The sequence below is a fragment of the Hylobates moloch genome, unplaced genomic scaffold, assembly GCF_009828535.3.
Source record: "Hylobates moloch isolate HMO894 unplaced genomic scaffold, HMol_V3 SCAFFOLD_21, whole genome shotgun sequence".
In the NCBI taxonomy this organism is placed as follows: domain Eukaryota; kingdom Metazoa; phylum Chordata; class Mammalia; order Primates; family Hylobatidae; genus Hylobates; species Hylobates moloch.
In genome coordinates, this window is record NW_026652296.1 from 30344094 (window position 1) to 30368149 (window position 24056).

A 24056-nucleotide genomic window follows, 5' to 3' on the forward strand; every position below is an offset into this window, starting at 1 on the left:
CCATGCCCAGCTAATTTTTGTATTTTTAGTAGACACGGGGTTTCACCATGTTGGCCAGACGGGTCTCGATCTCTTGACCTCGTGATCTGCCTGCTTTGGCCTCCCAAAGTGCTGGGATTACAGGCGTAAGCCACCATGCCTGGCCTAGAATCCATCTCTTAGTCACATTACACAGGGCATGAGTACAGATATGGAGGAATTATTGTAGCTGATTTTCAAACAACTTACCTATATGTGCAGGTAAAGAACTAGGGAAAGTTCTCAGTTTTGGAAATAAAAAAAAATCTGGGCTGCAGTCCTGGCTCTTCCATCCTTGCTGTCTGACCTTAGTCAAGTTGCCTCGTTCTCTGAGCTTCTGTAAATTGGATAAAATTGAATGAAACGAGATGATCTTTATAAAGTGTTTGTGCTACTCGTTTGTTTACAAATGCAGCACATATTTATTGAGGCCTCCTATGTGCCAACTACTGGTCCCACCCTGAGGATATTGCAGTGAACAAAATGGACCAAAACACCTGCCCTTGGGAAGCTCACAGCCTAGGTTGTGGACAGACGTTAATTGATCATCCTAATAATTTTATGACCATTGAGAGTAGATTCTGGAAGGAAAGATTGCTGACCTGGCCGGGTTGATCTGAGAAGCCAAAGATATTTAAGCTGAGATGTGAAGGATAGGTAGGAGACAATGAGGAGAAGAAAGATAGGAGTGGAAAATGATTCTAGATGGAGGGCATGTGCAAAGGCCCTGTGGTGGGAGGAGTAGATTCCAGGAACAGAGAGAAGGTGGGTGGGGCTGGGCCTGAAGCACCAGGGCCAGATGGTGTGGGGCTGCTGGAGCCTTTGAACAATGTGAGGGTCTGTCTTGCCAGACAGCCTGAAATAAAACCCAAAGGCCTAACTCCTCCACAAGGCCCTCATGATCTGGGACTCTGTTACTCCTCCAGTCTCCCCTTTACCTACTCTGCTGCAGCCATGCTGCCTCCTTCCTGTTCCAGGAACACCTCGGACACATTCCTACCTCAAGGCCTTTGCACTTGCCATTGCCTTTACTAGTATCGATCCTACCCAGATATTCTGACGACTCATTCTGTCACTTCATTTCCGTCTCTGCCTCTTCAGAGGGGCCTTCCCTACCCACCCACCACAACCCCCCGGCCCCTCCAGCTAAGCAGTCAGCATCCAACAGTCTCTACTTCCCTGGTCTGGTTTATTTCTCTTCCTAGCACATATCACCTCCTGGCTTATATTAACCAGAGGCCACATTGTCTGTTTCTCTTCTGGATCTCTCACTAGAGTGCAGCTCAGCAGGCAGGGACTTGGCCTTGCTCTACGCTGTGTCCTCAGTCTCAGGGGAAGAGTAGGTGTTCCATAAACATTTGTGAATAAAGAAATGAGTGAAAACGAGTGAGTGAATGCTGGAAAGAACTAGCTCTTGGAAATTAGGAGGTCTGGGTTCAAGTTCTAGCTGGGCGATCCTTTCTGTTCCTTGGTTTCTCCAGTTGAGCTGTGAAGCATTTGTGGTCTCTAGGGAGGTTCTAGGACAGGAAAGGAGTACTCCAGGCTGTGGAGGGGGCAGGGCCTATGTGGGAAGAAGGGAGCTGGGGCCTTCTCTTTGGCCTTCTGGCGTTTGAAAATAGCCTAGCCCAGCCCCTAGCTTGGGCCCCTACCCTCCTGGGGCACCGAGCTGGAGCCAGGGGGCTCTGTCTGGAGCCTGCCAGCCTGGTGCTGGGCTGGGATCAAGGCCACCTGACAGCTGGGCCAGGCAGTCCTGGAAGGTTCTTAAGGGCAAACAGGGCCTGCTGGATGTCCCAGACCTCCCTCCCCACCTATTGTCCCTCCTCCCTCAGTGTCCACCGGCAGGATAAATCCCTTAATCCTCTACAGGCCTGCAGCCCTTGCAGCTTGCAAATCTTTTTCTTGGTTTGTTTCTAATTTCACCCCTGCTCAGTAGCTACTTTACTGGTGGGGACACTGAGGCTCAGAGATGACAACTGCCTCACTGAGATTACATTGCAGTTATGATTCAAGCCCAAGTCTTGCCCAGCCCTGTTCTGTCACCGCATGCACGTGTGTGTGTGTGTGTGTGTGTGGTCTCACTATCAAACAGTGCCCTCCCTTAACCACCGGTACCCCGGGTCTCTGATAAGGTGTGATGATTATGAGCACCTGGAGCCAGGTGACCTGGGTTCAAATCCCACCTTTGCTACTTCTGCACTGGGTGGATTGCTGGGCCACCCCCACCTCAGTGTCTGCTAATAGGACAAATCCCTTAATCCTGGGCACTGGGGCACTATCAGGACTAGCATTGAATACACTGCACAGGTTTTTAAAAATGTAATTTGTAGGCCAGGCACAGTGGCTCACACCTGTAATCCCAGCACTTTGGGAGGCTGAGGTGGGTGGATCATAGGTCAGGAGTTCAAGACCAGCCTGGCCAACATGGTGAAACCCCGTCACTACTAAAAATCCAAAAATTCGCCAGGTGTAGTGGCGGGCGCCTGTAGTCCCAGCTACTCGGGAGGCTGAGGCAGGAGAATCTCTTGAGCCCAGGAGCTGAGGTTGCACTGAGCCGAGATTGTGCCACTGCACTCCAGCCTGGGCAATAGAGCAAGACTCTGTCTCAAAAAAAGGTAATTTGTTGTCAATATTTACACATTTAAACCATTGGAAGAATAATGTATATATAAACCAGCTAGTGAACACCTACCAAGCCCCAAGCACCAACTGTGTGTCCAGTACAGAGCCAGCTGCTCCAGGGGAGTTCGTTCCTGGGAGAGGGCGTCATGGTGAAGTGGGCGCGGTTCCCATTTCCTCCAGCATAGTCTCAGAAGGGGGAAGCCATGTGACTGAGGTTACAGCCAGGGAGGGCAGAGGCCCCCGGCACTCACCCCTCTGATTTTGAATCATGTGAATGTGTTATCTGTGCAGAAAAAATAAAAATACATTTAAAGTAAAGTGAAAGTAGACAAGAAACCTGAAACGGAGACAGACAAGCAAGCCTGCAGGCCCAGCCAGCTACCACCCCTGGACAACCTCATGCCACATTGTGGGCTCTGCCCAGCTTGGTTTTGTGGCTCCACCCTCTACGGTCATATTTGGGTTTCCACACACACAGCACCCAAAGGAAATCCCAGCTAATGCACATCAGGTTCTGGGCTGGGCCACCCGCCAAGGTGGTTGGTGGGCATGGCGTTGTCCAAATGCCTGAGCAGTGACACGGCCCCAGATGGAATGATGCTGCTGCCCACAGTCTCACAGGCCCTCCCATCTCGCCTTTGTTCTGCACCCTCCAGGTGGGTGTATGGACACTCCAAAACAGCCATCCCTGTCAATGAATCGGCCTGCAGGGACTGAATTCATTCCTTCATTCATCAATATCCACTGAGCACCTACTGTGTGCCAAACACTCTTCTAGGAACTGAAGATGCAACAGAAAACAAAACAGATAAAAATCCCTGCCCTCGAGGAGCTGACATTCCAGAGGGGACACAGACAACACTTGCCAGAGTGAAAATGCTAAGGAGGAAAATGAAGCAGGGAAGGATGGGAAACTAGAGATTTTTTTTTCCTTTTTTTATTGAGGTTTAATTGATAAACAATAAAATTGGCCCATTTTAGGTGTACGGTTGGATGCATTTTGACAGTTGTATGGCACTACAAACAAGTGCTAGAATTCCTGTATCATCCCACCATGTTCCTTCATGCCCCCTCACAGTCAACCCCTGACTCCTACCCGCTCCCACCCAAAGAAACTACAGATCAGTTTTCTTTCACTGTAGATCAGCTTTGCCTTTTCCAGAGTTCATGCAAATGGAGTCTGGCTTCTCTCAGTCAGCATCATGGACTTGGTTGAGATTCACCCGTGTTGCTGAGTGTATCTGTAGCTTGTTCCTTTTTACTGACGAATAGTATTCCACGGTGTGGATACACAATATTTTGTTTATTCATTCAACTTGTTGATGGACATACAGGTTGTTCCCATTTCTTGGCTATTACAAATAAAGCTACTATAAACATTTGTGAACAACTCTTTTTGTGGATGCATATTTTCATTTCTCTTGGGTAACTACCACGGAGTGGAATTGCTGGAGCTCATGGTAAGCGTAACTTTATTAGAAGCAGATCTCATGCTTTTAAACAGGGTGGTCAGAGCAGGCTTCACCGACTAGGTGATATTTCAGGAGAGGCCAGAAGGAGGTAAGGGGTGTCTGCAGGGAAGAGTGTTCTGGGCTGAGGAAACAGAGTCAGTATGTGCCTGGAGTGTTTGAGGAACAGCATGGAGGCCATCAAGGAGGGAGTGAAGGACGTGAGGGGAGAGGGCTAGGAGGTGTGCTCCGTGTGGAATGAGGCTAGATGGTATAGGGTCACATACATCATGGTGAGGACATTGGTTTTTTTTCCTTTTGACATGGAGTCTCGCTCTGTCACCCAGGCTGGAGTGCAATGGCACAATCTTGGCTCACTGCAACCTCCGCCTCCTGGATTCAAGTAATTCCCCTGCTTCAGCCTCCCAAGCAGCTGGGACTACAGGCACGTGCCCCCACGCCCATTGTATTTTTGTAGAGACGGGGTTTTTCCATGTCTCTATGGGGTGTTGCCATGTTGGCCAGGCTGGTCTCAAATGCCTGACGTCAGGTGATCTGCCCACCTCAGCCTCCTGAAGCGTTGGGATTACAGGTGTGAGCCACTGCACCTGGCCGAGGACATTGGTTTTTCCTCTGAGAACCCGTGGGAGGAATCTGAGCAGAGGTGGGACAGGATCAGACTTGCATTTTAACACCTTCCCCCAACTCCAGCTACCAAGTGGAGAATGGGCTGCAGGGCTGCAGGGAGGAGGCTACTGTAATAGTCCTGGCAGGAGATGAAGGAGTTGGACTGGGGTAGAGGAGGTGGGGGCTGAGGGGTGTGGGATTCTGGATCTTTCTGGATCTACCCTGAATGTGGAGCCAACAGGGGATGTATTGGATGTGGGATGTGGGGGAAGTAGGGACATGAAAGAAGGCTAGGACCCGAGGTGACCTCTAGGAACTGACAGTGGCCCCCCAGCTCCCAGCTGGCAAGGAAACATGCACCTCAGACCGGCAACCACAAGAAGCTGAACTGTGCTGACAACCAAAGGAACTTAGAGTGGACCCTGAGCTGCACAAAGGATCACAGCCCAGCTGACACGCTGATTTCAGCCTGGTGAGACCCTAAGCAGAGAAGCCAATCATTTCATGCCAAGACTTCTGACCTGCAGAAACTGTGAGAAAATAAATGGGTGGTAAGTCACTAAGTTTGTGATAATTTGTTACGTAGCAATAGATGACTAATATGGGCATACTAGAATCCTACAGTGTCAGAGCTAAAAGAGTGCTTAGCAACCACTAAGCCCACCACCCCCCTCATGTACATATGGGGAAACTGAGGCTCAGAGAGCACAGAGGACTTGAAGCCTGGTTCCTGCAGGGAGGCGACATCAGGCAGAAACTGTCCCAGCTCTGGAGGTTCCGCGAGTCCCAGCCTCTCCTCTCTTAGGAGGCTGCAGTACCTGCCCCTCTGCCAACCCCTGCTCATAAGGACTCCCAGAGAGCCAGCTCCTGGCTACCCACTATCTACCCTCAGCTCCCCAAGCAGCGAGTTCAGGCAGGCTCCCCATTGGTGCAGGCCCTCACCCCCACGGCAGAGTATGGGCCAAGGGTGCAGGAGCCAGGCCTGAATCTGAGACCCCAGGGAAGACGGAAAAATCACAACCTTAGGCTTGGCTAGAATCCCAGCTCTGCCACTCACCAGCTATGTGACCCTGGTTGAGGGACTCCCCTTTGCTGAGCTGCAGTGTCCACATGTATAAGATGGGAGTAGGGATGCTTTCCTCCAATGGTCAATGAGCTAATGAAGGTGAAACTCTTGGCGGGAGCACTGTAAATGCATGTATCCAACTCTTCCTCTGCATGGGCCCCAGCTTCCTCATCTGCTAAATGGTCTTGTGTTCCAGATGTGTTTTAGGGGGGGGCCCTTGCAGCTCTAACTATATTAGTATTCAAATTCTGGCTCTGCTTCTCACTAGCTGTGCGACCTTGAAATATGTTACTCAAGCTCTCTGAGCCCCAGTTTTCTCACCCATAAAATGGGGCTACTAACAATACCTCCTATTACAGGAGAGATGCAGGTCAGATATCTAGTAGAGTGACTCAAAAAATGTTAGCTAGATGTGTTATCATCATCATGATCACCATTTCTAGTGTGTGAGTTTGGTTGTGCCTGCTGGAAGGGGCAACAGGGCCGAGCCTCCCAGGAAGGAAGTTTGGTTTTCTTAGAGACAAATGTTTGTAGGCTGAGCAAGGCTTGCATGCATTTCTGGGAAAACAAAATTAGTTCATTTCCCTCCAAATCCCTGCCTGTGAAACCACCTAAAGCCAGGCTCTGAGTATCACAGTGCTTATAAGTGGTAAACCCACAGGAAGGTTTGTGAAAATGAAAATATGCATTTATTTCTGTTCCCAGTTCTGAGAACTACTTCCTGTTTCCCTCTAGAGGAAGGCAATGGCTTGTGCACATACATGGAGGTGGGAATGTGTGTCATGGACACAAACTGGGGTGGTTATCACTGTGATGTTTCCACTGGCCATGTCTGAATTGTGCACGCAATCCTCTGACCATAGCTGATTCACTGGTGTTAACAGACCCTGACTGCAGGCTGGGCAGTCAGCAGTCTCTATTGGAAATTTGAAACTCGAATGGGGCACACAGACAGAGAGTGGCTGGAGATGCATCATTCCTGGCCAGTGCCCTAGAGAGGAAAGCCACAGGCCCTGCCCCTGAGCTCCCCAGAGATGCCTTTTCCTGTTCTTCCCACAAGATTACTTGTTTTGGGGGTTTGCTCTTCCCTCATCCTGGGAATGCTTTCAATAAATCCACTGCTGGTCTCCTTGGTTAGTCAGTTTTTTGGTGTTTGCCACCCAGTTCACCTTGGCCAATGTGGTGGCTAGGGAGACAGCATTGTTGGGGGTTAAGGGGAGACTGTGCAATGGAGCAGTGGCCCTCTGTGTAGTAGTTCTGTGGCAGCTGTGGAGTAGTTCTGGGCAGAAAGAGCACTGGACCCAGAGTCTGGCTCTTCATGATGTACTGCTGTGTGACCTTGGGCAAATCACTTAACTTCTCTGTCTGGGATGGAACCAGGGGACACCTCAGTAAGCAGATGGGACACTAAGGATCAGAGAGAGGAAGGGCTTTACTTAAAGCCACACAACAGGTTTAGGACAGACCCAGGAGAGCTGGGACCTGCAAATCCCAGCCCTTAGAGGGAAAATTTCCTGGGTTAGGAAGCTTATTTCTAATTATCACCAGGACCTGTTTACCCCAGATGAACAGGGTCCCCAGGCACTTGGCAGATCACAAATTTCTTCCCAACCAATTGTCACATTTGGCCCTGGTAACAGCATCAATGGCCCAGGAGGGGGCTGAGTAAACTGAGCCCAGAGAGGGACAAAGTCTTGTGCAGGGTCACCCCACAAGTTCATGGCAGAGCTAGAGTCTGGGCCAGATCTAAAAAACTGTTGCTTTTTGCTCTAAATTTAAGGAGGGTGAATTGAGGATAGTGGCTAATGAGTTCTCCAAAGGAATTTTTAAACTGTTTGCTTTCATTTTGACGATAATCCTAAAAATGTAACTCAAGCATATCATGAATCATCTGCAGAGCCACAGGTAAGTCCCACCTGAGCTTGCGTTTGGACTTGGGATCACACTGGCAGCAAAGAATAGCATTTGCTGAGAACTAACTATAGCCCAGGCACTACGCTTTGCATTTGTTATCTATTTTTTAAAATTTTATTTAACCCTCACAACAACCCTATAAGATAAATGCCATCAGCGTCCCCATTTCACAGATCAGGCAGTCAAGGCGCAGAAAGGTTAAGGTTAAGTAACTTGAAGCAATGTCAACAGCGAGCCTGTGACCTTGCCCACTACACTTTACCATTGTAATTGGAGGAGAAGATGGCAGAGGTGGCTTTGATATGTAAAGATGAATTCCTGCTAAGTGAAGGCCAGTGATGCAGAAGTACAGGGTGGGGAGAAATTTCACCATGGGTGAAACAGTGCCAAATGGTGGGAGAACAAAGCCATCAGCAGCATGCAGAGTTGGGTGGAAGTGCGTGACAAACCCAAACAAAATGGCATCGCAATTGAGTGTCCCACATTCACACTGCTGGTGGCGACTCCTGTTTAGCAAAGCAACATCAACCGTATCATTAATTAATTAATATCGTTACATTGATGATATGGCAGCATAGCTTAATGCTTAGGGCTGCAGGCTTAAGACTCATAATTTCTGACTTCAAATGTGTCTTCCTCTCAGCCTAGTCCTCAGACTATGGGCAAATCACTCAACCTCTCTAAGCCTCAGTTTTGCTCGTCTTTAAAATGGAATTGTAATAGCAACTGATAGACTGCTGATTGCCTATGCATTTCCCTTCTTTTCCTGTTTTTTGTTGACCAAACCCTGATTTTATTCCTGATGGTGATATATCCAGCTAAGTAAGACTTTATTCCCAGCCTCTCTTACAGCTACTGGTGGCCAGTGAGTGGAAGTTATTCAGTGAGAGACTTCTGAGGACTACCCCTAGAGGGGGCCAGTGCATCTGGGAGGAAAGCCCATTTGCTCTTCTTTCTCCTTCTTCCTACATGGAACTCAGGCATTATGGCAGGAACCCCAGCAGCCATCCTGGATCAAGAAGTGACCTTGAGGATGAAGACACATGATAAGGATGAAGCAACATGAGGCTAGAAGGAACCTGAAACATTGATGATACCCTAGAGACTGCAGCAGCCCTGGGCTGACTCTTCCCTGACTTTTTTTTTTTTTTTTTTAAAGTAAGCCTTTTATTTTAGACAGTTTTAGATGTAAGCATCATTGAAAAGATAGTACAGAGAGTGCCTGCATACCCCACACCCAGTTTCTCCTATTATTAACATCTTATAGGCCAGGCGAGGTGGCTTACACCTGTAATCCCAGCACTTTGGGCGGCCGAGGTAGGAGGATCACTTAAGGCCAAGAGTTTGAGACCAGCCTGGGCAACAGAGCAAGGCCCTGTTTCTACAAAAATAAAAGTAAAAAATTTAGCTGGGTGTCATGGCATACCAGTAGTCCTAGTTACTCAGGAGGCTGAGGTAGAAGGATTACTTGAGCCCAGGAGTTTGGGGCTTCAGTGAGCTATGATCGCGCCACTGTACTCCAGTGTGGGTGACAGAGCAAGACCCTGTCTGTAAAAACAACCCAAAAACAAAACCAAAAAATCTTATATTAGGGTATAATACATATTAAAACCAAAAAATCTTATATTAGGGCATGGTACATATGTCACAATGAATGAGCCATACTGTTATTTTTAACTGAAAAGCCCATACTTCATTCAGATTTCCTCAGTTTCTCCCTAATTTCCCTTTTCTGTTCCAGGATCCCATCCAGGATCCCACATCACATTTAGTTGTGTCTCCTTAGGCACCACCTGGTTGTGACGGTTTCAAAGACTTTCCTTGTTTTTGAGGAACCTGATAGTTTTGAGGACAACCGGTCAGGTATTTTGTAACATGTTCCTCAATAGGGATTTTTCTGGGAATTTCTTGTGATTAGACAGGGGTGATGTGTTTAGGGAGGAAGACTGCAGAGGTGAAGTGCCAATGTCATCGCTTTAGATGGGGGGACATACTATCAATACGACTTCTCACTGTGGATGTTGACCTTGGTCGCTGGCACATTTCTCCACTGCAAAGCCACTCTTTCTTTCCTCCATTCCATGCCATACTCTTTGGAAGAAAGTCACTCCATGCAGCCCATGCTTAAGGAGTGGGAGTTATGTTCCACCTCCTGAAGGGTGGCGCACTTAAGCTAGTTAAGCTACTAAGTTTTGGGGTATTTTTTATGTAGCAAAGCTAACAGATAAACAAACCCCTTTGTTTTGTAGATCTGTGTTATTTGGGTTTTCTATTACATGCAATCAAACCCAATTTTAAATGGATGCAGAATTTATTTCTCAGGGAGGTTGTGATAATTGAATCAGAGAGGCAGGGACAGTACATACAGCAGTGTTTGGGTGAATAAACGGTAACAATAATCATTGTTGGCCAGGTGTGGTAGCTCATGCCTATAATCCCAGCCCTTTGGGAGGCCAAACCCAGTGGACTACTTGAGCCCGGGAGTTTGAGACCAGCCTGGGCAACTTGGCAAAACCGTGTCTCTACAAAAAATAGAAAAGTTAGCTGGGCATGGTGGCACATGTCTCTAGTCCCAGCTACTTGGGAGGCTGAGGTGGGAGGATCTCTCGAGCCTGGAAGGCAGAGGTTACAGTGAGGTATGATTGCATCACTGCACTCCAGCCTGGGTGACAGAGTGAGACTCTGTCTCAAAAAAAAACCATGATTATTAATAACTTAATTATAAATAAATAATAATTATTATTATTAGTTTTGTAGTGCATTAGTATTTAATTGATAATTTTGTTTCAGTCTTTTTAGTTGTTCGGGAACTATAAGCCTAAGGAGTTGATAGCTCACTTTATGAATGCACATAAATAATTTACCGTCAATGCCCTCCTAAGGGCCTAAGATCACCAGGAACGCACCTGTAGTTAAACAAGTGGTTCTATTACTCACTGGGACAAGAAAGTGCACACCATGGGGAACCCTGGAATGTCTTAGTAAGAGTGTTAGAAAAGGCTTATTATAGGATTGGTCTTGTGTTAGGTGACTTGAATAGGGTTTGAGGATGTGGGGTTTTTCTTCAGATTGGATGCTCTCAGGAAGTGGGGGTAATTAGGCTGTTGTGATCTTAACAAGTCTTGTCTATAGAGAAGGCAGACTCTGGCAAGGCTAACGCTGTCATTGGGAAAGAAGCAGCGGTCACTTGTATTAGCTGGGACTGGGGGGTGTTTGGTCATTTTCGTGGCTTGGAAATGTGCATGATTTGTCTTTGTTCAGACATGATTACAGAGTGTTCCACTTTTCGTCTTGATTCATCAATCACTGAGGACCTCATCTGATGTTGGTGTTCCGGGCAATCATTAACATTGGACAGGACATCAGCTGTTCTCTGTGCATGTTGGGCTGACTTGCAGCAACACCCAGTCCTAGCTGACGACGATTCAGGATGGCCCCTGGATGTCAGGGCTGCTTTCCTCTTTCTCATTTCAGTCAACATTAGTGGGTCTGAGAGGATCCCTTCCTCCTTTTAAATATATTAAGTTGGAGCAACAAGCTCATTCCTGCTCAAACTGGGCAGGCATTTTTAGATTCTTTTCTATTCCCAGAAGTTTTCCTTTCCCATTATTTGGTCTTGAGCTGGTCTCAGGAATAAGTAATGAAGGTAAGAGATCTGCAGTGGGATCCTGGGAAAGGTGGCACATGTGGATCACTGAGGCCTGGGCTCGGATGGTGAGGATTTGAACATTCCCAAAGGCCACACCTAAGGGTCACCAGAGGGTGTCCAGCCCCCATTATCCAGATGGGGGAACTGAGGCCCAGGAGGGAAGGGCTCTGTGTTGGGTCCCAAGGTGTGCCATTCCAATTATCAGCTGCCCTCCCTTACCTGACTGGCAGAGTCCCTTTCTTCCAGTTTGACAGAAAATACTGTTTTGCTCTTTTTTTGTGGGACGGAGTGTAGAAATTAGGGGAAAGGAAGAAAATATAAAATCTTACATTCAGCATCCTAAGCCAATTCATATGGTCAAAGAAGCAGAAAAGCAACAGAAAGCAATGCCAAACACATCCTCTGTAGGCACGTGTGTTATACCAGGTTTCTGCAAGGGCCCAGAGGACACATCTGTTATACCTGAATAAGTTCCAGAGTTGAACCTCAGCACACACGTGCGCATCTGGGTACCTGTGCACAGAGCTTGTATGCACATGGCAGGAACACATGCATGCTACAAAAGGATCAAGAGCCAAACTCCAAACTGGCTGCCCTTGTTGATGATTTCCAGCTGATGGAAGATGGAAAGGCGAAGGTAGATGTGTTTTGGATATAAAAGGCCTGGCTTCTCTGTTTACTGTCTATGTGACCTTGAGCAAACTGATTGACCTCTCTAAGACTCAGTTTTCTGGAATATAATATGGTTCTCTTCTCTCAGAGTAACGGTGGAGTTCAGTGAGGAAACAGAAATGTAAGCATTGCATCATTCAGAATGCTCTGGGCTCTAAGTAACAGAACACCAACTCCACTGGCTTAAATGAAAAAGAAATTGATCATCTAGAGATGGGCTTCAGGGGTGACAGGACTCAGGACCTCAATGATGCCAGTAAAGCTCCACGCCCCTTCTGACCCTCCACTCAACCACTCACTCTCCCACCTCCCTGTCAGTTTGGTCCCAAATGTGGTTCTCCTGGTGGTCCACACTGGAGTAGCATCCACGCTGTGTGGTGTCTTCTCCATCAACAGAACAGAGAACCTTTGTTTTTCTTTTCTGTCTTCTCCTTCTTTTTTTTTTTTTAGACATAGTCTTGCTCTGTCGTCTAGGCTGGAGTGCAGTGGTGCGATCTCAGCTCACTACAACCTCTGCCTCCTGTGTTCAAGCAATTCTTGTGCTTCAGTCTCCCAAGTAGCTGGGATTATGGGTGCCTGCCACCACGCCTGGCTGATTTTTGTATTTTTAGTAGAGACAAGGGTTTCATCATGTTGACCAGGCTGGTCTCGAACTCATGACCTCAGGTGATCCACCCGCCTCGGCCTCCCAAAGTGCTGAGATTACAGGAGTGAGCCACCGCGCCCAGCCAGCAGAGGAAGAAATCTTTCTGTATCCCTGAAACTCTAGGTCTTCCTCTTTAGTATGAGTGAACTAATTGAAGTCACATGACCAGCCCTGGCAGTAGGAACCACGGCCAGGGAAATATCATGTGCTGACTGGCTGCAGTTTGGGTCCCTGAACCAATCAGTGGCTGGGGGACTCCTTCAGACTAAAGGACCCAGCCCTGGAGCTGGGGACTGATATTAGGAAGGGAAAGGGAAAGGGCACGATTCATGTCCCTCACTGCTCAGGGTCTTGCTATGTAGCATCTCTTCTAAGATGTGGGTCAGACAGGGTGTTGGCCATCACTAGAAAGGACCCAGGTAGTGACCCTCCTACAAGGACAAGACTTGAACAGGGATCTTGAAGACTTCTAGGGTTCTTATCTACAGTCCAAATGGGCTAACCTGTTCACAGGCTGAGTTGAGTGGCAGCATCTCTAGTGGATCTGGCTCTCTGCCTGTGAGCACTTGTGTGCATGAGCGAGTGCCTCACAGACCTGCATGTGTACATGGAAGATATCTTTTTACCTCCATATTTGCATCTGTAGCAACAAGTATGAAATGCACATACATGTTCATGCACAGGTCAGTGTACGTGGCTACTATTCGGGTACCCATACAGTGTTTCAAATGTGCATATATGTTCATATATGTGCATATATGCAATATCTGGATAGATGTATTTGGCATAATGGCATATTTATATACTAATAAATCAATCGTTTCAGAGTATTAACTATATATGAGTTATATTATGCTTAAGATATATTAATAAAAACAATATTTGTCAATCACTTGCTATATACCAGGTACTATTCTAAGCACATATGTTCTAAGTTAATATATGTAATAATTTAAGGATACATAACCTGATGTCTTTTTGGGGTCCGTGGATGAAGTGTATCTTCACTCACCTTTAAATAAGTTCAGTTGTTTCATTCTTTATTTGTGAATGTAGGGCATTCACAAATTCATTCTTTCAATTGTGAATGTAGGGCACAAACCACAGTAGTGTCAGGAGTGCCTGGAACTTTGTCACCATTGGAAATCATAGCTATTTTCATATCTTGTTATAATGATTATAGATATCTCAAAATATTAACACTCATCATTTGTTTTGACCTACCAGTAGATCTTGTTATTTACTGTGTTAGCAAAGAAGCATATATGGTACAATATCAAAACTGTGTTCTTTAAAAATATATACATGTTTTTGAGATGAAGTCTTGCTATGTTGCCCAGGGTGGCCTTGACCCCCTGGGCTCAAGCGATCCTCTCACTTCAGCCTCCCAAGTAGCTGGGACTAAAGGTACACACCACTGTGCCCAGCTTAAAATATTTTGATGACTGTATTTTTTTTTTTTTTTTTTTTTTTGAGACAGAGTCTCGCTCTGCTGCCCAGGCTGGAGTGCAGTGGCGCAATCTCAGCTCACTGCAAGCTCTGCCTCCTGGGTTCACACCATTCTCCTGCCTCAGCCTCCCGAGTAGCTGGGACTACAGGTGCCCGCCACCATGCCTGGCTAATCTTTTTTTGTATTTTTAGTAGAGACGGGGTTTTACTGTGTTAGCCAGGATGGTCTCGATCTCCTGACCTCGTGATCCACCCGCCTCGGCCTCCCGAAGTGCTGGGATTATAGGCGTGAGCCGCCGTGCCTGGCCAATGACTGTGTTTTTAATATAATTTGTTTCCTTCATAATCCAATGCATTTAATTTTATTTTAAGCACGTGAAGACACCATTCTGAGGAGGGGTCCATGGCTTCACCAGATGCCAAAGACGCCCATGCCACAGCAAAGAAAAATTCATTGATTAATCCTTCAATGACCCCATGAGGCAGTAGTGTTACCAGCTTGCTACAGAGGGGAACCTGAGGCACAGGGAGGTGGTGCAACTTGCTTAAGGTCACATGGATATTGAGTGGTTGTGCATTATGATATCCGTCAGTTGTTTTTATAGCCTATGGGCTGATGTGGGCTACAAACCATCATGGTGGGGACCATCCCTCACCCCCCAGCACATGGCCGCTTTCTACCTCACCCGTGGTGGTTGTCTCTGGGGTGTACTCAGGGAACTCTCTCCCCAGTGTGGAAACTGCCTTTCTGGGAACATGCAGAGATCTCAGAAATGATGTGTCCTGCCGATCTGGCTCCCTCAGGATCCATCAAGTGCCAGTGGGAGAGACTGAGTGGTTTTGGAGGCCTTTCCAGGAAGTTCCTCCTGCCCTTGGTATAGGAGTTTGGTGGTAGATGCCCAGATGCCCAGAGTGCTCTGGGAGAGGAAGGCAGCTCACAAATGCAAATGGGCTGGTGGTGGTGCTTGGCTGTGCTGCCTTGGATGAGACCCTTTCCCTCTCTGAACCCTAATTTCTTTTTTCTTTTTCTTTCTTTCTTTTTTTTTTTTTGAGATGGAGTCTGGTTCCATCGCCCAGGCTGGAGTGCAGTGACAAGATCTCGGCTCAGCGCAACTTCTGCCTCCCAGGTCAAGCAATTCTGCCTCAGCCTCCCGAGGAGCTGGGGCTGCAGGCATGTGTCACCATGCCCAGCTAGTTTTTGTATTTTTAGTAGAGACAGGGTTTCACCCTGTTGCCCAGGGTGGTCTCGGACTTCTGAGCTCAGGCAATCCACCTGCCTTGGCCTCCCAAAGTGCTAGGATTACAGGCTAGGAGCCACTGTGCCTGGTGCCTAATTTCTTCATCACTGAAATGGGAAGAAAACTAACCTGGTGCAGGGAGAAGTGACAAGGGTTTTGCATAGGAACCTGCAGATGCAGGTATCCTAGAGGCTGGTCCCTATGAGCTGTGGCCCCCAGGAGACCCAGGCTAGGCTCGAGACCACACCAGCCGTGCCCTCTACAGTGCTTTGTGCTGCCCAGGATCCTCAGGCTGATCTTGTCTGCAGCCATTGTGAGTCAGCCTCACTGTCAGAAGGGGTTTCGAAGGTTGCTAGGTGCTCTGTCCATGGGAAACTGAGGTTCAGAGAGGGCCAGGGGCTCTGATCCAATGGCAGAGCCAGGACTGAGAACAGGGTCTAATATTCCTGGGCAGGACACAGCTGTGTCCTTGATAGTCAGAGGCAATCTGGGATTAACTGGATCCTGGGGTCAGGACCTGGGGACAGGGAGGCTGAGAGAGGGCACAGAGGTGGAGAGAAGAGAGATGGGAGCCAGGGACGGGGAAAGAGGGAAGGTGAACATCTGCTACTGCCCGCCTAGCATCTCTGCTTCCTGAAATCATGACTTGGGTGCACTGACCCCACTGCTGGTGCCAGGCATGATCATGTGACCGAGGTCTGGTCAAGCAGAGTAAGAGTGATAAGCACAGGGATGGACACAAGACCAATCCTGGCTGCAGAATCATTCCTTTACTGGAATCATGGAGACAGGGGAGCTCCCCAGGTCAGGGATGCTGAGCTGGGAGGACACGAGCCTGGGGCTGCCAGAGCCTTCTTGTGAGGAAAGATCCTGGCTGAGAATGAAGTCAATGGGGCAGATGGAGGGGCTGAGAGGTGGAGCTGACATCATTTGAGCCTCTGGATCTAACCTCACTTGCCTTTACCCTTAGACTTCCCAGTTACGTGAGTCAATTTATTCCTTAGGGCTAGAATTTCTATCCCTTATACCTGAATCCTGGCACGGAAGAGGAAGGAAGATAAGAAAGAAGGATGAATATTTAAGAACAGGCGTCTGAGGCTGGGTATGGTGGCTCACGCCTGTAATCCCAGCACTTTGGGAGGCTGAGGCAGGTGGATCACATGAGGCCAGGACTTTGAGACCAGCCTGGCCAACATGGTGAAAACCCGTTTCTACTAAAAATGTAAAAGTTTGCCAGGTGTGGTGGTAGGCATCTGTAATCCCAGTTACTCAGGAGGCTGAGATAGGAGAATCACTTGAACTGGGAGGCAGAGACTGCAGTGATCCGAGATCATGCCACTGCACTCCAGCCTGGGTGAGAGAGTGAGACTCTGTCTCAAAAAAATAAAATGAAATGACATAAAGAACAGATGTCTGAGGGTTACTCAAATCAGCTTCCTGCCCCCTTATAAAATGGGAGTACTGAGAGGGACTTGGGCCTTCATCCCACCCAGAGGAGTTCTGTCCCTGGGCCTCACCGCTTTGCCCTGTCTCCTCTCTAGCTTGAAGTCAGCCTAGAAACTACAATAGAAAAATAAATGATGTAGATACAAAAATAAAACGCCTTTTCCTCACCTGAGTGCAGGAGAAGGGGCGGCATGTACTGAGGAATGCCTTCCTCACCCCATTCACCTCTTTGAGGACGAACATTTATTAGGCACCTGCTTCATGCCAGGCTCTGTTAAGAAGATGACATACATGGTCTCATTTCCTCCTTGCCACAGCCCAGCCAGGAAGGAATATTATCATCTCCATTTTACATATGGGACAACTGAGGCTTTGACGATTGAGAAGATAACTGGTGCCTTGAGAGGCTGAGCCACTGGACAAAAGTGTCAGAGCTGGAGCAGGTTTGTCCGACTCCAAAGCCCTGCCCACCACACCACACTGCACACAGTAGAGGCTAAATAAAGGTCTGCTGGGCAAATGCTGCCTAAGGCAATTTGAGCTCTCTGGGCAGCAATCTGCCCCTAAAGATTTCCCATCATGCCTGAAATGCAACCATTAGCAACCATGTCCTTTGGGTCTTGAAGGGGAAAAGTGCTGTTTCCCAGGAATGAGATCAAAGTCTGTGCTGGGTTTACTCAGGGATCAGCTGAGAGTGGGACTGAAGGCTGGGGCAGAGCCAGGGGCATGAAGGTGTCCCATTCCCATTGGCTCAGTCTCATCCAGGAGAAAACCTTCTGAGGAGAGAGGTAGGGCAGGTGGGCTCCTGGCTATGGCTGGGTGTTGGCTAATGACAACAGGGCAGAGAGCATGATACAGTGATGGGGGCAGGTGACAGAGTGGCTGTGGATCCTTTCTGACTCCATCCTCTGAAAGAAGCTATGAGGGCCCTGGTCTCCCAAACTCAGGCAGAGGCCTGATCTCCTCCCCTGCAGCTCCCCGCCTACCACCACAGAGGCCCCATCACTGCTGGATGGGGAAGGGAGGGAGACTAGGGGTTTTGGCTTGGAGGCAGAGAGGATCTGGACTTGGAGACAGATGTCCTGCCCAACAGTCCCTGTAATTGAGCCTGGGGGAGTTGAGGTTACAGGGAGTCCTGAGGGAAGCCACCCAGGTAGAGATCAGCTTCCTGGGACTTCAAGGAGCCTTGGAGGACATGAGCCTATAACACAGACAGGGACTTAGTTCTAAACCCTTCTTCAGGGATGGTATCTGTTTTAACTGAAAGGTTATTTCCAGTTGTTTTTAGAGGTTGTTTGAGGCTGTCACTGTGGCCCTTATAGCCAAAAGGGGTGAGTATAGCTGGGGTGGGGATGGGGCCATGGGGCTCCTCCTTATGCCAGGGGAGCACTAGCTTTGTCCAAGACCATCTACAGTCCTGTGAGATGCTCTGGGACAAACCGAGCCCATTTTCAAATAAGTAAATTTGGAGAAAGCTGCCCACTCTAGCCCCTTCATGGGTAGTCACAAGGCACTTAGCCATATTAAAGGCTCTGATCAGTCCTGCAGTGAAGTGTGCCTGTTCACTTTGACTTAACCTGCTGTTTCCCTTTCTCATTGCTCATAGGTACTTTTAGAGACAAGGTACAGTTATTCCGTGTAACACATCCTCTAGGATACGCTGGAGGTGAAGGAGCATGTCCTTTTGGGTCTCCTAAAGACCCTGAGCTCCAAACATTGGAGCCTAGAAGTGGTGAAGTCTAAAGACCCTGAGATCTAGGGTCATTGGAGCCTAGAAGTGGCTAAGTGTGAAGGGGAAATAATGATTAACCCACCCATTAAAGGGTGGATGCAGCCCCTTCAGACTTGAAAAGAAAGTTCAAGGACATCTCAAGACTCAGAAAACTTGGAACAGGAGCTTGGAATGGGAGATGGCCTTCTCACCAACCCAAGGGATAGAACCTGGGCCATCTGGGCAGCTTCCGATGTGCAAATACCTTCCCACCTGCCTGCAACCCCACCATTGGTCATGGGAGACAAGTTTGGTCTATTCTCAGCCCATCCAAGGTACTGTGACCCTCAGGCAGGGAGCCCCTGAAGGGGGAGGGAGAGAAGAGGGGCGAGGACTACATCAGAGGGATGGGCCCCGAACACCCTCCATGTCACAGACGGAGGGGAGTAGGGGGGCAGATGACCCTTCTGGACTTCTAGGGCAAGGAGGGCTGGCTCAGGAAGCCCAGGATGTCAGGGAAGGCGGTGGCACAGTGTCTTGCGTCTGGGTCCAGGTTGTCCAGGAGTGCCAAGTCCGAGCTTCTCCTGTGTGGTCCAGCCTCTGGCACAGCTGCTCGTTAGATGTCCAAAGGCCGTATCATCATGCGAGAGGCACGCAGCGAGTAGCTGGGGCCCTTGAAGTAGTGCCAGCGGATGCCGTCCATCTTGTGCTTGTTGTCAGGAGCATGGTAGTAGATGCCGTTGAGGTTTGACAGGCCACAGGCGTCAAACCACCACCCTGGTGGAAGAGGGAGGAAAGGTGCTTGGTGGAGGTGGGAGCCCAGCCAGTGGCAAGAAGGCAGCCCCTGTGTCCCAAAGAGAACAAAGACTAATCGGGGCTGTTGCCTCCTCTGGGAAGCCAGCTGGCTGGGAATGGGGCTGGGTGGGAGTGGGGGTGGAGTGGACAACAGACCCTCTGCTCAGCCGGGGCCTCTAGAGGGCAGCAAGGGGCTTTGGCCACTCCTCGAGCCCCTTTGCTCCTCCCGGCCTTCTCCCTGAGCCCTTGCTGTCCCTGTCTTCCTCCCTCACTGACCCTCTGTCTTTCCAGCTCCCCAACCTCCCCCAATCGCTCTCCCCACTGCTTTCTAGTGGTCTCTGTCACTCTCTCTGAGTCTCTCACTCTCTGGGTTCATCTCTTTCTCTCTGATGGTCTCTGTGCTTGGGTCTGTCTCTGTGTGTCCCATTGTGTTCATCTTTCTCTGATGATCTTTGTCCCTCTCTGCCTTTCGTGTCTCTGGTCCTCCCTTCCTTTGGGCCCCCAATCTTTCACATGCTGTGTTCATCTCCCGGCCTCTCCTTGGGCTGAGTCTTTCTCCCCCATCTCCCTCTGTACTTCCCTGCCCCGGTATAGCTCTCCATCTGCTGCTCAATGACTCTGACAGCCTTGGTGTCTCTCTCTTTCTCCATCTGCCCTCTGTGTCTCAGAAGGTCTCTCTCCCTGTCTCTGTTCTTCCTACTTTGTCTCTGTCTCTCATTCACCCCACTTCCTGTTCTCTGACCTCTGTGCCTACCAAGGAACACTGCCTGAGCCAGAGCTGGTGGGGAGCTGCCCCTCTGCCTCCCTCTGGTCTCCTGATCCTGGTTCGGCTTGCCTGGGGTTGGGACTGATAGGGCAGGGTGCCTCCCCCTAGGGCCCCGCACTCAGGGTTACTTTAGCCTTGTCTCTGAGGAAAACTGGTGGTGCCAGCTTTAAGAGGAGGTGAGACCTGAAGGGGACCTCAAAGACCCAGTGGGGGAAGGCACTGAAGGGGCACAGCCTGGTGAGCTTATGAGTGGGCAAGGCCCGGACCTGCACCCACCCTCCTGACAGCACCTGGGCACACAAGAACCTGGGGAGGGAATGGGAATGTCAATCTGAGTGAGCCCGTGGGTGGGCAGAGCTTCACCCCACCCTGCACCTACCTCCAGACATCACCTGGGCACACTTGCAGAGACAGTGGTCGTTGTCTGAGTCAAGGGTGCTAAAGCTGGTGTTCTGCAGGACCAGGCTGCTCTGGCGCCCTGCTGAGCCGCTGTACCCAACCACAGAAAGCCTGGAGGCCACCCAGAGGTGGTGGTGGCAGAAGGGCCCAGAGTCAGGTTGGGTCTGTGTCGAGGAAGAACATCCCCAGTGGCTTTGTCCCAGGCTGGGCTTCCCCTCCAGGTGTTCTTGGAGGGACAGCCCCAGCCTGGGTGGAGTGCTTGGGCTGTTTCCCTTCCTGGATTGCCTTTCCTGCCTGCTGCCTCCCAGGGACAAAGCACTTACTGTATGCCAGGCCTCCCCTATCTCACTGAACCTGAGTCTTGGAGAGAAGTGATAATGGTCACAATAATGGTAATAATGGCTAATATATATATTTTTTTCTTTAGAGACAGCATCTTGCTCTGTTGCCAGGCTGGAGTGCAGTGGCACAATCACAGCTCATTGTAACCTTGACCTCTTGGGCTCAAGCAATCCTCCCACCTCAGCCTCCCGAGTAAATGGGACTATAGGCATGTGCCACCATGCCCAGCTAATGTTTGTATTTTTTGTAAAGATACGGTCTCACTATGTTGCCCAGGCTGGTCTTGAACACCTGAGCTCAAGCAATCTGCCTGCCTCTGCCTCCCAAACCACTGGGATTACAGATATGAGCCACCGTGCCCGGCAACACTTCTTTTTCTTTTTTTTTCTTTTTTTGCATCTACTATGTGTCAGGCATTGTTCAAAGTGCTTTGCATAGGTTAACTCATTCTCCTTTAATCCTCACAACACCCTATTCCCATTTTACACAGGCGAAAACAGAAATCTTAAGAGCTAAAGAAACCTGCTGAAGTCTAAGAATGAATGAGGGTCAGAGCCACATGCCAGCCTAGTGTGGCCTGACTTGGGAGTCTACGTGCATTTTGCTCCCCAGCTGATGATGATCCGGCAACCCCAGCCCCATCACACCTCCTCACATTCACCCACCTCTTCCAAGAAACCTTCCCTGACTACACCAGCCCCCACGGATCTGGGCTCCAGGGCACCCCAGCTCTGCAACTTCGACCCTGTGGCCAGCCAGGTGAAGATTTCTATTTCTTTGCCAGGCTCTGTGGCCTTGGTGGGCGTGTCCAAGCCTGCCTGGTGATGAAGACCATGAGATCTGGGGGCAGAAAGCCTGGATTCAAATTCTAGCTCTGCCACTTGAGAGCTGCATGGCCTTGGAGGATTGGCTCACCCCACCGAGCCTCAGTTTCTTCATCTGTTCCAGTGGTAATGAAAGTGAAATTAGCAGTGCCGCCCTCGTTTGTTATTGTGATTTGGTGATGTCAGTGTGTGAAGTGTGCAGAGCAGTGCCACGGGGTGAGTGCTCAACATTCAGTGCTTGTTATTATTTGGCCCTTGGCAGACGGCTGGGCCTGGTTGGAGAGAATGCAGGGTGTTTGCATGGCAGGGTTGGGGGAGGCTGCACTGGCAGCCGAAGTAGGGAGCCAATTTGGGAGCAATTAAGAAGGTCCTGCTGAAGCTGGAGGCAGGGTGGCTCATGCCTGTAATCCCCGCACTTTGGGAGGCTGAGGCAGGCGGATTGCTTGAGCCCAGGAGTTCGAGATCAGCCTGGGCAACATAGGGAAACCCTGTTTCTATAAAAAATACAAAAATTAGCTGGGCATGGTGGTGCATGCCTGTAATTCCAGTTACTTGGGAGGCTGAGGTGGGAAGGTCACTGGTCACTGGAGCCTGGGAGGTCTGGGAGGTCAAAGCTGCAGTGAGCTGTGATCATGCCACTGCACTCCAGCCTGGGCAACAGAGTGAGACCCTGCCTCAAAAAAGCCTTTGCTTTAGTGGCCAGTGGCTTAAATGGGACTCAGCTGGAGGAAACAGTGGGGGCATATCACTGAGAAGTTCCCAGAAGTGGAATCAGGCATAAAGTTCAGGAGGACAGAGAGTCATTCAGAGATTCCTTGGGAAGAAGCGACCTTCCCATCAGTAGAGGTATTCCAGCACGGCTGGATGATGATTGCAACTATGGAGGGAATCTATGAAGAACCAGATGATGTGTGAGGTTTTTTGCAGCCCTGTGAGTGTGAGTCCTGGTTCAGAGATAGCCAGGACCCAGGCTTATCTAAAAGATCCTTAAATTTCTCTGAGAGGCAATATCATGTTGTGGAGACATCATGAGTTTTGGCAGCAGGGAGATCTGAGTTCAAATCCCAGCTCATTTAACTTGTAACTTTGGGCAGGATACTTAAACTTGGTGTCTCAGTTTCCATATTACTAAAGCAGGTACAGCAATGCCTACCTCAAAGTGTTGTGGGGAAGATTAAGTGGAATAATGGTGCCTGGAACATAGTAGGTGCTCAATAAATGCTAGTTCCTTTTCTCAAATATACCAAGAACCAGGCTGAGGAAGGGGTGAGAAAGCTTGATGATCTTACAAGATCGTCATGTTTAAGCTCATCCTGCTACTGAAGAAGCAGAAGCTCAGAGAAGCCAGACTAACTTGTCCAAGTTCCCAAAGCAAGCTGGAGCAAGGCCACAACGAGCGCAGGAATTTCAACTTCCGGCCAAGGGACTCTTCCACCCAGCCCCAGGGCACAGGACAGGCTGGGCAAGTCACCTCCTTTTGCTTCTGGGTCTCTGTAAAAAGGCTGACTTGGGGTGACTGACCTTGGAAGACCCCTTCTTGCTCCTCGGATGGCAGCGCCAATGACATTCTTTCCACTCCACCAAGTGGCTAGGACATGCTGAGTGCTAACTAGCCACCTCCAGATCCCATGATGTGCACCCAAATGGGGGACAGATGGTAGGAACAGGAGACGCCCAGAACTGATCCTTGGAGCAGACTCTAGACACTAGCCTGAAGACCCCAGCCCCCACACCAGCCTGGGCCCAGAACCCACCTGTATAGCTGGTTCTCACTGCCCAGGTGGAAATGTTCGTACTGGGCATAGGCCTCATGGCCTTCCCAGTCTTGCAGCTCCACACGCAGAGAGTAGGCTGCCCTTCTGGTGAGCTGGTGCACCACTTCATTGCCCAGCCAGTGCTCCCCAGCTGGGTCTCCGAAGCCCTATAGGGAGGGGAGTGTGGGGTGAGACTCATGCTGAGGAGGAGGCCATGTCCCTGGCTGAGGAGCTGGGCTGGGCCAGGCTCCAGGGCTACTTATACAAAACCACTGTGCTTAATGATCGAGTTCATAAGTACAGTGTAGGCAGGACTGGGAGTGGGAGCCCTCCACCTGCTAGAGGGAAAAGACTAAGACTTTTGTAAGTGTAAAAGCCTGTTAAAATTATTGAAATCACATTCCTCTGAAGTTCAAGAACAGGAAAAATGAATATTTGGTGACTACCTTTGGTGGAGTATTGACTGGGAGGGGGCACAAAGTGGGCTTCTGGGGTGCTGGGAGTGTTGTACATCTAGCACTGAATGGTGGTCACGTGGCTGAATACATATCTAAAGGTTCACTAAGCCTTACACTTTATTTGTGCGCTTAGCCACACGTATGTTAAACCTCAACAAAAATTGAATAAAATATTTCAATCAGATACATAAATAGTAGAGCAAACTTTGTTCAGT

General features: G+C 49.2%; 1 protein-coding gene across 1 annotated transcript in view; it reads right to left on the reverse strand.

Annotated features, from left to right (window-relative positions):
- Positions 1-16097: 16097 nt before the first annotated feature.
- Positions 16098-24056, reverse strand: part of ANGPT4 (angiopoietin 4) — a 45489-nt gene continuing 37530 nt past the window's right edge. The window contains exons 7-9 of the mRNA XM_032142495.2: positions 23384-23550; positions 20444-20574; positions 16098-19280 (exon numbers count right to left, since the gene is read on the reverse strand). Coding sequence (XP_031998386.1) covers positions 19120-19280; positions 20444-20574; positions 23384-23550 — 459 coding nt within the window. The 3' untranslated portion in view covers positions 16098-19119. The remainder of the gene's footprint in view (positions 19281-20443; positions 20575-23383; positions 23551-24056) is intronic.